The 16,479-nt window shown below is 41.9% G+C and overlaps 1 protein-coding gene across 3 annotated transcripts in view; it reads left to right on the forward strand.

The window, feature by feature from the left end:
* The window catches only part of LOC140210130 (membrane cofactor protein-like), a 52,692-nt gene that overhangs the window by 28,132 nt on the left and 8,081 nt on the right, over window positions 1–16,479 (forward strand). For 2 of the 3 annotated variants that reach the window (XM_072278993.1, XM_072278995.1), the window contains exons 7-11: window positions 672–701; window positions 2,997–3,023; window positions 8,422–8,466; window positions 13,057–13,095; window positions 15,277–15,355. In XM_072278993.1, coding sequence (XP_072135094.1) covers window positions 672–701; window positions 2,997–3,023; window positions 8,422–8,466; window positions 13,057–13,095; window positions 15,277–15,355 — 220 coding nt within the window. The remainder of the gene's footprint in view (window positions 1–671; window positions 702–2,996; window positions 3,024–8,421; window positions 8,467–13,056; window positions 13,096–15,276; window positions 15,356–16,479) is intronic. The other variant, XM_072278994.1, reaches the window with a different exon arrangement.

The raw sequence follows: 16,479 nt of genomic DNA on the forward strand, positions 1-16,479 counted from the left end.
GTGTCTGGGGTGGTGGTAGAGGAAGAAACATTAGGGACTTTTAAGAGGTGTTTAGATAGGTACATGAATATGAGGGATATGGACAGATGGCATTGGTTTTGTTCCTCTGCTGTACCGTTCTGTGAGACCAGAGCAGGTCTTAGATTAAGAGTGAAAAGTGAAATAGGTCAGGGGAACTTCTTCACTCAGAGGGTGGTGAGGTTTGTAATGAGCTCCCAGTAGAAGTGGTGGATGTGGATTTGATTTCAACATTTAGAGAAGTTCGAGTAAGTACATGGATGAGCAGTGTATAGAGAGCCATCTGTGATCCAGGTGCAGGTCGATGGGACTACACAGAATAATAGTTCACCGCGAACTAGATGGGCTGAAGGGCTTGTTTGTGTCTATGACCCTGATGTGGAATCTTCTTGTGGTTTGTATTGACTGTAGCAGGGTAACTGTCACCCAAATATAAAGTTGTATTGTTAACACCAGAAATTGTAGTGTTTGAAACATGGTGTTCAGCAAAAGAAACGTTTTAAAAGTTTGCATTGTCATAATTATTTTGCGACACGCAGGTGAGAAATGTTTCACAAAGTATTTTCTGGAGGATAAAATTAAATAGTTTTCTTTAAAGTGATGTCTATGGTAAAGCTGTTAATTTCAGCTGTTTTTTTCCCATTCTTCTGCAGGAAGCAAAGTTACTACCACCACAGCAACTGGTGAGTATGTGGTCCTTATGGAATAATAGTTGGTGTTTGCTGTAGTGTAATAGTATTTGATATCAGGGACGTCTGTAAAGGAAAGTAGGATTGTACATCCATTGAAAATCAGCGCACGTCACAAACTTCCGAATTCCAGAGACTCCCTACGTACATACGAGCTCCCGTTATATAATATATTCCAATATGTGTTCATTCCTACAATGGTTGAACTAGTTTCCACTTGAAGTAATTGCTCTTCCCTGTCTTGCGTGTTGCCATTCATTACAATATAGTGGAGGTGTGGTTGCATATTGATGATTTTTGTGTATTTTCTGATTTACAGAAAAAATTAACTGAGGGTACCCCAAAATAAAGGAAACATATATTCATTACCAGGACCTTTGTTTGCAAACAGTCTTCTCTTTTCATATTTATCATAGTTAAAAATGTCTCATAGTGATGAATTGAATTATTCCAGATGACAAGTGTTATTTGATTTCTGATCATTGGTCGGATCTTTGGATTGTTGTTAATGCTTTAAAATACCACTTCTGTTGGTGGATGCAGGTATGAAGGCTGCCCCTCTTACCAATGAAACAACCCCTTTAAAATTTAAAAGCAGTTGATGTATGTTGCAGTAGAGAACTTGTAACTCCATCTCTTGCCACTTGGATATTTAGTTTTAAGATATGGCCACTCACCTAAAAATTATGCCCTGGGTATAATTTTAGCCATTTCATACTGCGGAAAGTCTCTGGCTATTCACTCTATAAGAGGAATGAATCATGTACATGTTAATCAAGTTGCTCTCATCGACATATGTTCTAAAGAGAAGCCGTAGCTCCCTCAACCTATATTCATATGACGTTTTCTCCAATCCGGGCAGCATTTTGGGAAAGCTGCTCTACATTCTTCCTATAATGAGGCAACCAGAAGTGAACTGGGACCACAAGATACGGGAGCAGAATTAGGCCATTTGGCCCATTGAGTTTGCTTCACCATTTCATCATGGCTGATCCAATTTTCCTCTTAGCCCCAATCGCCTACCTTTGCCCTCGTGTCCCTTCATGCCCTGACCAATCAAGAATCTTTCAACCTCTGTATTAAATATACATAAAGACTTGTCCTTAACAGCTGCCTGTGGCAAAGAATTCCACAGATTCACCACCTTCTGGCTAAAGAAATTCCTTCTCATCTTCTAAAGGACACCCTTCTATTTGGAGGCTGTGTTCTCTGGTCTTAGTCTCTCCCACCATAAGAAATATCCCCTCCACATCCACTCTATCAAGGCCTATTACTGTTTGATAGGTTTCAGTCAGGTTACCCCTAATTCTTCTGAATTCCCAGTGAGTACAGGCCCAGAGCCATCAAATGCTCTTCATATGACAAGTCAGTCAGTCTTGGAATCATTTTCCTGAACCTTTGAACTCCCTCCAGTTTCAGCACATCCTTTCCAAGATAAGGGGCCCAAAACTGCTCACTGTACTCAAAATGAGGCGTCACCAGTGCTTTGTAAAGTCTCAACATTACATCTTTGCGTTTATATCTTAGTCCTCTTTAAGTGAATGCTAACATCCCATTTACCTTCCTCACCACTGACTCAACCTGCAAATGAACCTATAGGAAATCCTGCACAAGGACTCCCAAGTCCCTTTGTTCCTTGAACACAATATTCCAAGTATGTTCTGACCAACGTTACACAGAATTTGTAACTCCTTCACATGTAATTCAGGCATTTAGTTTTGGAACGCTTTTATATGGTGATTCGCCAGTCCACATTGCTGTCTTGAAGTCTTCAGCCAGGTGCCCTGCAAAATTAAACCTGTTTTTTTTTTCAACTGAGGCACCAGTATGGTCTCTACCTACTACATCACGCTTTCACAAATAAAGCAATTACCTTTTATTTCGATCAAGTCTTGGCCACAGATGTAAATGGCGTTATTCTCAAAGGAGTCCAACGTGAGACAGCAGATTATGAAGGATGATTGCTGTTTGCACTGGACTTTGTCTCATTCACCCAAATGTCAACAAAAGTTGTCCAAGGAGCATTAACCCTAAGCTGGCCAACATGCTCTGGTATGGATCGTGGTAATGTCCCAATCAAGGGATGTAATGAATGGATCATGGTACTCCACAAACAAACGTTGTGTAAGTTAGGTTCACAGAGACTGCTTTCACTTGTGATTCTCAATAAGTTAAATAGATGTGAAAGGTTATCTGCAGTATGCCATTAAATACAGCCAAGTTCTTTGAAATGTTGTTTTATGGCAAAACAGTTCATTACAGTTGATCTTTTTTTCTGTCCTTTTATAGGAACCAAAGTTGTTCCAACTTCTCATGGTAAGCATGTGTTTGTTATTAATAGTAGTAGAAGTGTCTGTTTTTTTAGAATTTGATGGTCAGTTCAGGTGGGACACAGTGCAATGCAAAAGAAGAATCATATGTCGAAGGAAAGCCAGTTATATTGATGCTAACACCAAATCCGCATGGGAGATTTTAATCTCCATATTGATGGTCAAGCCATATTGGCAAGGGCATCACAGAAGAACTTGCTGTGTGTCATGACTTGCTTCTTAGAGCGTGTTACAGCTCTTATCCAGATCAGGGTATTTAAATGTAGTCACCAGCAATACGGAACTATTAATAAAATACCTTATGGTTGTAGATCTCCTGGAAGGCAGTGATCACAGAATGATGGAATTCCAGATACAGTTTGAGGGTAAACACTGCAAGGCTTAAATAAGAGTAGCTGTAATAGTACGGAGGAGGAGTTGGATATGGTGGATTGTGAAAGTAGGCTAGAGGACTGGTCAGTGGATAAACACTGGCAGGTATCAACTACTGGGCTCCTAAACCAAAGGGAATAGCTTCACTGAACCTTACTTGCCCCATCATTGAAATGTTCCCACAACCTATGGATTCACTTTCAAGGACTCTGCATCTCAAGTTCTCTATGTATTGCTTATTTGCAGTGCCTATAAAAAGTATTCACCCCCCCCAGAAGGTTTCATGTTTTATTGTTTTACAACATTGAATCACAGTGGATTTAATCTGTTTTTTTGACACTGATCAAGGGAAAAGACTCATGTCAAAGTGAAAGCAAATTTCTACAAATTAGTCTAAATTTATTACAATTATTAAACAGAAAATAATTGACTCACCCCCTTCAAGTCAGTATTTAGTAGATGCACCTTTGGCAGTAATTACAGCCTTGAGTCTGTGTGGATAGGTCTCGATCAGTTTTGCACATCTGGACAGTGCAATTTTTCCTCATTCTTCATTACAATACTGTTCAAGCTCTGTCAGATTGCTTGAGAATCATGAGTCAACAGCCCTTTTCAAGTCCTGCCACAAATTCTCAATTGGAATGAGTTCTGGACTCTGACTTGACCAGTCCAGGACATTAACTTTATTGTTTTAAGCCATTCCTTTGTAGCTTTGGCTTTATGCTTGGGGTCATTGTCTTGCTGGAAAACAAATCTTCTCCCAAGTTGCAACTCTCTTGCAGACTGCATCAGGTTTTCCTCCAGGATTTCCCTGTATTTTGCTGCATTTATTTTACCCTCTACCTTCACAAGCCTTCCAGGACCTGCTGCAGTGAAGCATCCCCACAGCATGCTGCAGCCACCACCATGCTTCACGGAAGGGATGGTGTGTTGAAACAGCTTGACTGCACACAGGTGATCTCCATTTAACTAGTAATGTGAATTCTAAAACCAATTGGCTGCACCAGTGATGACTTAGTGTGTCATATTAATGGGATGAATACGTATGCAATCATCATGTTTTGTGTTTTATATTTGTAATTAACTTAGATCACTTAGTAGAGATCTGTTTTCACTTTGACATGAAAGTCTTTTTCTGTGGATCAGTCAAAAAAAGCCAAATTAAATTCACTGTGATTCAATGTTGTAAAACAATAAAACATTTAAAAAAAACTTCCAAAGAGGGTGTGAATAGTTTTTATAAGCAAGGTATTTATTATTATTTCTTTCTTTTTGTACTTGCAGTTTGACTTTGCCCAAGTTGTTGCAGCCTTTCATTGATTCTGTGATGTGTATTGTTCTATTGATTTATTTTGTATGCCCGCAAGATAATGAATTGCAGGGTTGTATGTGGTGACATATATGTACTTTGATAATTTTATTTTGATCTTTGAACTACTCAAACCGTTGGTCCTTAAACACCTGGCATTAATTTAAACCAAACAACAGGAATTCTGCAGATGCTGGAAATTCAAGCAACACACATCAAAGTTGCTGGTGAGCGCAGCAGGCCAGGCAGCATCTCTGGGAAGAGGTACAGTCGACGTTTCGGGCCGAGACCCTTTGTCAGGACTAACTGAAGGAAGAGCTAGTAAGAGATTTGAAAGTGGGAGGGGGAGGGGGAGATCCAAAATGATAGGAGAAGACAGGAGGGGGAGGGATGGAGCCAAGAGCTGGTCAGGTGATTGGCAAAGGGGATATGAGAGGATCATGGGACAGGAGGCCCAGGGAGAAAGACAAGGGGGGGGGACCCAGAGGATGGGCAAGGGGTATAGTCAGAGGGAGAAAAAGGAGAGTGAGAAAAAGAATGTGTGTATAAAAATAAATACCGGATGGGGTACGATGGGGAGGTGGGGCATTAGCGGAAGTTAGAGAAGTCAATGTTCATGCCATCAGGTTGGAGGCTACCCAGACGGAATATAAAGTGTTGTTCCTCCAACCTGAGTGTGGCTTCATCTTTACAGTAGAGGAGGCCGTGGATAGACATGTCAGAATGGGAATGGGATGTGGAATTAAAATTTGTAGGCACTGGGAGATCCGCTCTGTCCGCCAGAGAAAGCAGGATCTCCCAGCGGCCACACATTTTCATTCCACATCCCATTCCCATTCTGACATGTCTATCCACGGCCTCCTCTACTGTAAAGGTGAAGTCACACTCAGGTTGGAGGAACAACACCTTATATTCCGTCGGGTAACCTCCAACTTGATGGCATGAACATTGACTTCTCTAACCTCCGCTAATGCCCCACCTCCCCCTCGTACCCCATCGACTACTTATTTATATACACACATTCTTTCTCTCTCTCTCCTTTTTCTCCCTCTGTCCCTCTGACTATACCTTGCCCATCCTCTGGGTTCCCCCCGCCCCTTGTCTTTCTCCCCGGGCCTCCTGTCCCATTATCCTCTCATATCCCCTTTGCCAATCACCTGTCCAGCTCTTGGCTCCATCCCTCTCCCTCCTGTCTTCTCCTATCAATTTGGATCTCCCCCTCCCCCTCCCACTTTCAAATCTCTTACTAACTTTTCCTTCAGTTAGTCCTGATGAAGGGTCTCGGCCTGAAACGTCGACTGTATCTCTTCCTAGAGATGCTGTCTGGCCTGCTGCGTTCACCAGCAACTTTGATGTGTGTTGCATTAATTTAAACCAATTAGAAAGAGGGTATTATATGGTTAACAAAGAAGGTAAAAATGATAAATTAAGACGGAGAAAGCAACATGCCAAGTGCTGGTGGTAGACCAGAGCACTGGAAGGATCCAAACAACGTGGCAATGGCTGGTGGTCAACCAGAGGATGAAGCATCCAAACAAAGTGGCACCGTGGAAAAGGCTGGGGGTAGACCAGAGCACTGGGAAGCTTTAAGGATTCAACACTGGAAGCGTAAAATGCTCAAAGGGAGAAAATCGATTTTGAGATTAAACAGGTAATATTGACTCTGTTACATACCCCGTAACTGGGTTGCCAAACCAGCAGAAATGGATCACTCAGTTGGAGTCTGGATTACTGGAACTAAGAAAGTTTTATTAAAGAAACAAGCAACACAGTACTCTAATTGAAAGAATAATAAATGCAACAGTTCAGCAATGATAAATACACACGTCCACAGAGCTAGGATAATAGGATCAATCTTCCACACAGACCTTCGATATTCCTCGCAGTCAGCTTTCGGGCGAGCCCTTTTGTAATGTCTTCTGAGGTCACCAACTGTGACCCCTCCGTTTCAGATACGATTGTTCCTCTGCAGTGAACCTGGCACCCAGGCAAGGGCGGACACACACCAGGTTCCCGCCGATCGTACCTTTCCACCCTATGGCTTGGTCCCGCGACCAGCCCTCCAAAACTCCCACCGACTTGTGGGAGGTGCACCGCTTCCAGGGTCTCGTTACCTCGTGGTGTTGTGTGTGTGTGTGCCTTAGCGAACCTGTCCCTTTTTATCCCCCTGTTGGGGTATGGCCTGTCCATCACTTCAAACAGTTCAGGGTTCAAAGAGGAGCCGGTCTTGACAATTCCCAGACCGCTGTCTCCTTCCGTTAAACTCTCTCGCCTCTTCATTAACGTTTCCAAATGCTGCTCCATTGTCTTCCTTATCTCTCTTTCTCCTGAAGACAGGTGGCAGATCAACTGCTGATCCCACTGGTGCCAGCACAGGACAGTTAACATCTTAGTCTATGTGTACTTTTTGTAACCCTCTTTCGTCACAACTCAAACATTAAGGATTTCTCTGGATATGTAAATAGGAAGAAGGCAGTTAACACAGGCATGGTGGTCTCGAGAGAAATGGGCTGCTGCAGTTAAAAACAGGAAATTAAAAAGTTGGCATATGTTAAAATGTTTTTGAAAGGGTACTATGACCTATCTGGAACTGCTTAATAAGTGTCTCTTGTATAAATAGCATGTACATAGAACTGTACCGCACAGGAGCAGGCCCTGTGGCCCACAGCATCCATGCTGAGCATGATACCAAATTAAACTCAACCCTTTTGCCTGCACTTGATTCATATCCTTCCATTTTCTGAATATTTATTTGCCTGTCTAAAAGTCTCTTGAATGCCACTATTTATCGGCTTTCACTACCACCCTTGGCAGGAAATTCCAGGCACCTACCAGTCTCAGTATTTAAAAAAAACAAGCTAGTTAGCTGCATGTCCTCTTTGAACTTTCCCCCTCTAGCCTTAAAGCTAAGCCTTCAAGTATTCGACAATCTTACTCTTAAGATGAAGGCTGTTTACCTTATTTTGCTTCTCTCATGTTTTAAATTACTGTTGGGTCTTCCGTCAGTCTCCAGAGAAAAAATCCATGTTAATGCTTCTCCAGGTTTGTCCAGTGTATTAAGAAACTTATTTTTCTCTATATAATACTCTAATCAGTTTGTGGATCACTTGTGTCAAGTAGCCTCTATCCCTCACAGTTAGCATAGATTACAACATAATCCAGTTACTATACTCGCTGCACTGACTGATAATGGCCAGAGCGCCAAAACCCTCCGTCATCCTGTCTACCCGTGACTCCACTTTCAGGGAACAGTGTAGTTTTATTTTTAGGTCCCTTTGTTCCACAGTGCTCCCTAGGGCCCTATTGCTCATCAGGCAGAGCAATGAATATAGAAGTTGAGATGTTAATTTGCAGTTGTACAAGGTGAAGCATTATTTGGAATATTGTGTCATGTTTTGATAACCCTGCTTTCGAAACAATACCATTAGGCTGGAAAGCGTACATTCATTTGCCTTCACTGAATACAATCTTTTTATTTATCCCATTTCCTCTGTTTTCCCCTCTCCCTTTGCCTTTGAGTTCTCAGTCACTGGGTATGTTTGAGGCTAAGGAGAAGTTTTTGGAACAGAAGATGTGGTTTGAATAAGAAACTGGTTTGACACAATCACAGTCTAATGAAATAGTAGAGCACCTTGTGCTTGACTTCTGCTCCTTCAGTTCCACTATACTGTATTCACTTGACTTATTTGAATTTTCTTCCTAGTCCCCTCCATAGCAACTATGACAGGAATTGTTCCTACATCTGTGTGTAAGTACGATCTATTAGCTTAGTGGTGTAAGCTTGAGTTTCTCACGTTGAATATAAACAGGCTTCTTGTTGGTGCCCTTGTGTGTTGTTCACCCTATGGTAGTCCATAACAAGCTCTTATATCCTTTCCAATTTGCATTGTATTTCTGACATGACTTGCTAAATTTAATAGAGAAATAATTAGAATCATGATCAGCCTTATTATCACTGACATGTTGTAAAATTTAATTTGTGGCAGCAGTGTAGACCAATATCTAAGGTGTACTATAAATTATATTAAATATACTGTATATTTTTTAAAAAGTAGTCTAAGAAGAGACCAAATTAGAGAGGAAACAGTACTGTGCAGAAGTGTTATGCACCCTAGATTTTCGTAAATTTTTTTTGTCTTCTGCATTAGTGTGTCAGTAGAAAAGAACAAATTTTAGATTTCCAAAGATTCATTTTCCAAAAAATTAAATGTTACAGAGAAATTTTTGTATGTTGTGGACGAAAGTAACAAATTAAGTTACAGATGACTGTTCAAATAAAAACCTAATTGTTTTGTAGGTATACAACCCAGTGCATGATTAAACAAAGATAATAAACAGGATGCTCATGATCAGTGGTATAATGATCTGAATGAACTAAACTGATTAAATGAAATATAAATGGGTATAGAAAGAATCCAACTGGACAAAGGTCAACTAAACTAAATGTTGAAGTTGTGGCAGATTTGACAATTTAACCTTCAAATGATAAATTCTTACACCATGGCAAGAGTGAGCATAGCAACAAGACACAAAATGGTCATCCTGCATGAGCAAGGTCTCTTCTAAGCAGACAGCATTTTCAAGATGTGCTGTCCAAGCTCTTTTGAAGAAGCACAAAGATACAGACAAGGTTGAGGACCAGAAATGTAGTGGAAGTTGAGACCAACAAATGAGATGCATCAAACTGACGTCCCTTCTAAATCAAAAGATCTCCAGTACTGTTATCAGCTCTGAATTCATGGAAACCACTTGAACCCAAGTATACCCCTCTACAGCCTGGAAAAGTCTTGTCAGAAGTGGTCTTCATGAAAAAGTTGCTGCTAAAATGCCATTCCTCTGACTGGAAACAAAGCCAAGAGACTCACCTATGCACAAAAACACATGGACTAGGATGCTGAGCAATGGCAACAAGTGCTTTGAACTGACAAGTCAACATTTGAAATTTTCAGCTCAAGCAGGAGGTGGTTTTGTTCATAGAAGGGCCAGAGAGCACTGCATGGAAGAGTGTCCGCAGCCAACAGTCAAACATGGTGGAGGTTCCCTGCAGGTTTGGGACTGTAGAGTTGATGATCTGGTCAGAATTAGTGGAATTCTCAATGCTCAGAAGTACAAGCAGATTCTCATCCATCTGGGAGGCTTCTGATCAGTCCTAACTTCATTTTGCAGCAGGGGTCAATAATCCCAAACACAAGGCCAAGGTCAAAATGGAGAACAAGGAGTTCTGCAGCAGATATAATGGCCTCCAGAGAGCACTGATCTCGACATCATCGAATATTGTAAATGTTACTTCACTCTTCAAGAAGGGAGGGAGGCAGAAGAAAGGATATTATAGGCTAGTTAGCCTATAGTTACCTCAATAGTTGGGAAGATGTTGGAGTCGAATGATAAGGATGAGGTTTCGGAGTACTTGGAAGGACATGATAAAATAGGCCAAAGTCAGCATAATTTCTTTAAGGGAAAATATTGGCTGACAAATCTGTTGGATTTCTTCAAGGAAATAACAAGCAAGGTAGACACAGGAGAATCGGATGTTGTGCATTTGGATTTTCAGAGGGCTTTGATGGGGTGCTGCACATGAGGCTGCAAAACAAGATAAGAACCCGTGGTATAACAGGAAAGCATAGATAGAACATTGGCTGATTGACAGAAGGCAAAGGGTGGGAATAAAGGGAGCCAGTTCTGGTTGACTGCTGGTTACTACTGGTGTTCAGCAGGGATTGGTGTTGAACCTCTTTTTACATTTTATGTCAATGACAGAAATTTGCAGATGATATGAAGATAGGTGGAGGGGTAGGTAGTGCTGAGGAAGCAGAGAGGCTACAGAAGGACTTAGACAGATTAGGAGAATGGGTAAATAAGTGGCAGATGGAATGCAGTGTCTGGAAGTGTAAGGTTATGGACTTTAGAAGGAATAAAAGTGTAGACTATTTTCTAAACTGAGAAAATTCAAAAATGAGTTGCAGATGGATTTCTACAGGATTTCCCAAAGGTTAAATTGCCAGTTGAGTCGGTGGTAAGGAGGGCAAATGCAATGTTAGCATTGATTTTAAGTGGACTAGAATATAAAAACAATGATGTATGCCATGGCTTTATAAGGCACTGGCGACTTGGAGTATTGTGAGCAGTTTTTGTGCCCTTTATCTAAGGAAAGAAGTGCTGACATGGAAGAGGGTTCAGAGGAGGTTCATGAGAATGATTCCGGGAGTGAAAGGGTTATCACATGAGGAGCATTTGATAGCTCTGGGCCTGAACCCACTGGAATTTTTGAAGAATTGTGGGGGGGGGGGTGTTCTCAGAAACCTGTTGAATGTTGAAAGCTTAGACAGAGTAGATGTGGAGAGGATTTCCCCGTAGTGGGGGAGTCTAGACCAGAAGGCACAGTCCCAAATAGAGCAGCAGCCATTTAGAATTGCGATGAGAAGGAATTTCTTTAGCCAGTGAGTGGCAAATTTGTGGAATTTGTTCCCACAGGTGGCTGTGGAGCCAACCCATTAGGTATATTTAAGGTAGAGGTTGATGGGCTTTTGGTTAGTTAGGGTGTGAAAGGTTATGGGGAGAAGGCTGGAGAGTGGGGTTGAGAGGGAAATGGATCAGTCATCACGAAATGGCGGAGCAGAGTTGTTGGGCTGAATGGTCTAACTGCTCCAGTGTCTTGTGGCCTATCATCAAGGCTCTGTGGGATTACCTAGTGGGACAGCCAAAGTCTGCAGAAGAACTGCGGCAAGTTCTTCAAGATGTTTGGACAACCTACCAGCCGATTTTTCTTACAAAACTGCACAACAGTGTACCGAAGAGAATTGATGCAGTTTTAAAGGCAAAGATTGGTCACACCAAGTATTGATTTGATTTAGTTTTTTAAACTATTTACTGCGCTTTGTAGTAATTTTTTTGATTTCATTATTTTTGAAGGCAGCTTCAATATAAAGAATTTTTTACATGCTTAAGACTTTTGAACAGTACTGTAGTGTTCATGGGTCATTGTCCGTTCAGAAATTTGATGTCGGTGGGGAAGAAGCTGTTCCTAACACATTGAGTATGTGGCATTTGTCTTAATTATTCTGCCCCAACTTCTACATCACTACCCGGCTCCCCCTTCCTGTACACCCCCTGCACCACCACCTTGAACCATTATTTGCCCTGAATTTCCCTTGTAGTTTTCCCACCAGTTCAGTTAGTGGAGCCAGCCAGTTAGCTCGGCATATTGCAAATGCATCTTCAAGCTTGTCTTGTTCCTATGAACGGATGCAAGTAATGAGGAAGGAAGACATTCCACACCCTGACTTCCTGCTCTTCAGAATCAGAATCAGGTTTATTATCACTGGTGTGTGTCATGAAATTTGTTAACTTAGTAGCAGCAGTTCAATGCAATACATAAAATAGAAGAAGAAAAAATAAAATAATAAATAAGTAGATCAATTACAGTATATGTATATTGAATGGATTAAAACTCATGCAAAAACAGAAATACTATATATTTTAAAATGTGAGGTAGTGTTCACGGGTTCAATGTCCATTTAGGAATTGGATGGCAGAGGGGAAGAAGCTGTTCCTGAATCGCTGGGTGTGTGCCTTCAGGCTTCTGTACCTCCTTCCTGATGGTAACAGTGAGAAAAGGGCAAGCCCTGGGTGCTGGAGGTCGTTAATAATGGACACTGCCTAAATGAGACACCACTCCATAAAGATGTCCTGGGTACTTTGTAGGCTAATACACAAGGCTAGCCAACTAAATTTATGACCCTCTGCAGCTTCTTTCGGTCCTGTGCAATAGCAAGCCCCCCCCCCCCCCACCCTCCAATACCAGACGGTGATGCAGCCTGTTAGAATGCTCTTCACGGTACATCTATAGAAGTTTTTGAATGTTTTTGTTCACATACCAAAGTTCTTCCACTCATCTCTGCTACTGTGCATCCTCCCTTCTGATTCTGTGCTTTTAACAAGGTTAATTCTGCATGTTTATAGCATCTTTCATCCCCTTGCAAGATACTTTATTGTCAGTCATCTCGCTGCCTTGCTGGAATTGCATTACTTGAGAGGCAGTGACTGAACAGACAGAAGAACATCACAAAGGACAAATGCAAAGCAGCAGGGAATCCTCTGCAGGCCTGTCTGGACATGGTCTCTACGCCTTATGCCTGCATGTCAGGGTGACTGGGTTTCTATGCATCTCCCCTCTATTCTGACAACGTGTCATAGACCTGAAATGTCAGCTGTAATCCTCTTCCCACAGAGGCTGCATTTTTTTTATTACAGATTTCCAGCTTCTGCAGTTTTTTGTATTTTTCACTTTTCTGTGTTTTTTGACTACTATTATGTTAACCTTAATATTATTCCTTTACAGCTCCTAAATCCATCCCTGTATATCAAAAAGTACTCTATGGTAAGTCAGAAAATTGAATAATTCATGCTTTTATCTTATATGTACATTTTTTTAGTGACGACCATAAACATGCACAAATATTTACAGAAAATGATGACAGTTGAAATCCTTTAAGGGCGTAAATGAGAGTTTTTTTGTGAAGAGGGCAACAGTGGTAATTGAGCAACATACACAAAATGGTGGGGGAACTCAGCAGGTCAGGCAACATTGATGGAGAGGAGTAAATAGTTGACACTTTGAGCCAAGACCCTTCATCAGGATTGGAAAAGAAGGGGGAAGATATCAGAATAAAAAAAGTGGGGAGGAGTGGAAGATGATAGGGAAAGCCAGGAGAGTGGGAAAGGTAAAGGGATGGAGAGGAAGGGATCTGATAGGAGAGGAGAGTGGACCATAGGTGAAAGGACTATGTGGTAGGGAAATTCTAGGCAGTTTCAAGAACAGGTTATATGGTCGGCACGACATCGTGGGCCGAAGGGCCTGTAATGTGCTGTAAATTTCTATTTTCTATGTTCTAAAGGGAACGAGAAGGGGGTAGGTGATAGACAGGTGAGAAGAGGTAAGCGGCCAATGTGGGGACTAGAAGAAGGGAGGGTAGTGGTAAATGAGAGTATTTCTGGTGATAAATGTCAGTATTTTATTCTGATAACTGACCTTGTTCCTCCTCGTGCCTTCTACTCACATAGACATCCAGTCCTGGTGATCTGAGACAGCCCAACATCCACAGATATCCTTTGTCATCCGTCATGTTGCTGGACTCTGAATGTCTTTCATCCCATGTTCACGTTGCTAGCCTTCACACCTAGTGGAGGCCTGGCCTCTAACCTCTCCATGTTCCTGTTTCAAAACTTAATCTGGCGTCTAAACTCTAACCTGACGCCTAACTCCCTTCTCTCTCCCCAAAACCATCGTTACAGACTTCAAACCATCGCTACTCCAGAGAAAGCAATCCAAGTGTGTCCAATCTTTTGTAGCTAATACTCTGTAATCCAGGTAAATCTCTTCACCTCCAAAGGCTCCTCATCTTTGCTATACTCTACAGTTCACATTCTGATACCACATGAAGATCTTGGGGTCCAAGTTCATAGCTCTCTGAGAGTGGCTGTGCAGGTTGAAAGGATGGTTAAGAAGGCACATGACATGCTTGCCCTTATTAGTTGAGGCATTGAGTTCAAAAGTCAGGAAGTTATGCTGCAGCTTTAGAAAACTCTTGTTAGGCCGCCTCTGGAGTATAGCATACAGTTCTGGACACCTGATTTTCGGAAGGATATCGAGGTTTGAGAGGGGGCAGAAGAGATTTACCAGGATGCTGCTTGGATTAGAGGGTTTGAGCTGAACTGAGAGGTTGGACAAACTTGGGCTGTTTTCTCTAGAGCAGCGGAGGTTGAGGGGAGATCTGATAGAAGTTTATAAGGTTACAAGAGGCATAGACGGAGTAGCCAGTCAGTATCTTTTTCCCAGGGTTGAAATGCCTGATACCAGAGGGCGTGCTTTTGAGATGAGTGGATTAAGTTTTAAAGGAGAATACCAGTGTGGGGGCGGGGGGGGGGGTTCTCACTGAGTCCTATCGAATATTGAAAGGACTGGATAGGGTGGATGTTTCCTATGGTGGGTGTATCCAGCAATGGAGGTCTTAGCCTCAAAACTGAGAGGCTACCTTTTAGAATAGAAGTAAGGAGAATAATTTTTTTTTAGTCTAGAGTAGTGAATCTGTGGAATGGGCTGCCACAGACTGCGGTGGAGGCCAAGTCCATGGGTATACTTAAGAGGTTTGTGGGTATACAGACTGAGCTGCTAGAGGATTATACCTGACTGAGGCAGCTACAATTACCTTTGAACATGTGCATACATGAGAGAGGTTTGTATTGCTATGGGCCACACTTTGGCAAATGGGATTAGCTCAGGTTGGCACTTTGGTCGGCATGGACAGGTGGGGCTGGGAACCCATTTCTGTGCTGTATAGCTATTGCAATGAGATTCATGGACAAGGCACTTTAGCTAATGTGGTAACGAGAGAAATTGGTGGTTCCCCTTCAAGCAAAGAGACAGGAGAGTTATTATTTGTTGTCAGACTTGGCAGAAGCTCAAATTACCTCTCACAGCTACTGAGGTGAGAGTTGAATTGTCTGTCCAAGTCTTTACTGATAATGCCAATCTAACATTGTGTTTAATCTTCTTTTATAGCGTTACTTGCTCTAGTTGTTGTTGTTGTTATACTCATCGTGATACGATATATATACAAGAGATATTCCAACCATGGAAGGTAAGTTGTGTTTTATATTTTATTGATTTATTTTTTAGAATCTTTGAATTGATATGATTGTCCACAAGTTGTGCACTCTGATCAACATAACTGGACATCTTGCACACATAGTTAACTTAAGCCATGATGAGACCTTGTGTTCTCCCATCATTTGACATATTAAAGCTCAGCACCATCACCCTCCTGATTCTCTACAGGGTCAAAGTCAATCCTGACTACAATGTTCAGTGTCCTTAGTTGGTGAATTCTACAGTGGACGTGCAAGCCAAGTCCCCTCTCTTTGTGTTAAGCAACCCCATTTGAAAAAGGAGTAGTTTGAGAATATCTTCTGCAGGTAATGAGGCTCCTAATATTCAAATATGTACATGATGGACATGGGCATGTTTGGAGATTGAGACTCCGCAGTCCTCTTGGGTAAAGACTTTCATTTGGGTTATCTGCCACTCTCTGGGTTAAACATTTTCTCTGCTGAATGACCTCCCTTTTGAGTAGAAACTAGAGAGCCCTGGGTTACATCTAACATAGGCACAGGAACAAACCCTCCTGTCCACAATGTCCATGTTCTTTCCTTTCCTGCATGTTCATGTGCTGATCTGGAACCTCTTGATTGCCTCCATTGTATGCACCTCGCCTCCATCCCAGGCACATATGACTATCTGGGTGGTAAAAAAAAAATTGCCCCCTGCACATGTCCTTTCCCCTTGTCCCTTCTCACTTTAAATGTATGCCCTCTGGTATTAGAGCTGTTAACCCTGAGCTAAAGATACTGTCTTATCTTTTCTGTCTTTGCTTCATCATCTTATAACCCACTATGAGATCTCCCCTCAGCCACGCTGCTCCAGAGAAAACAACCAAAGTTTGTCCAAACTCTCCTGATAGTACATGCCCTCTAATCCAAGCTGCATCCTGGTGAGCCTCTTCTGCACCCTCTCCAAAGCCTCGACATCCTATAATGGGGTGACTAGAACTGAATGCAATACTCCAGATGCATTCTTATGAGTTCAATAAGGCTGCAACATAACCTCCTGATTCCATTCCTTGATTAATAAAAATAAGCATGTTGTGTGCTTTCTTCATCACTGTCAACCTGTGTCGCCACTTTCAGGGAGTTATGAACCCAATAT

This window comes from Mobula birostris, chromosome 14 (genome assembly GCF_030028105.1).
Source record: "Mobula birostris isolate sMobBir1 chromosome 14, sMobBir1.hap1, whole genome shotgun sequence".
Classification (NCBI taxonomy): Eukaryota; Metazoa; Chordata; class Chondrichthyes; order Myliobatiformes; family Myliobatidae; genus Mobula; species Mobula birostris.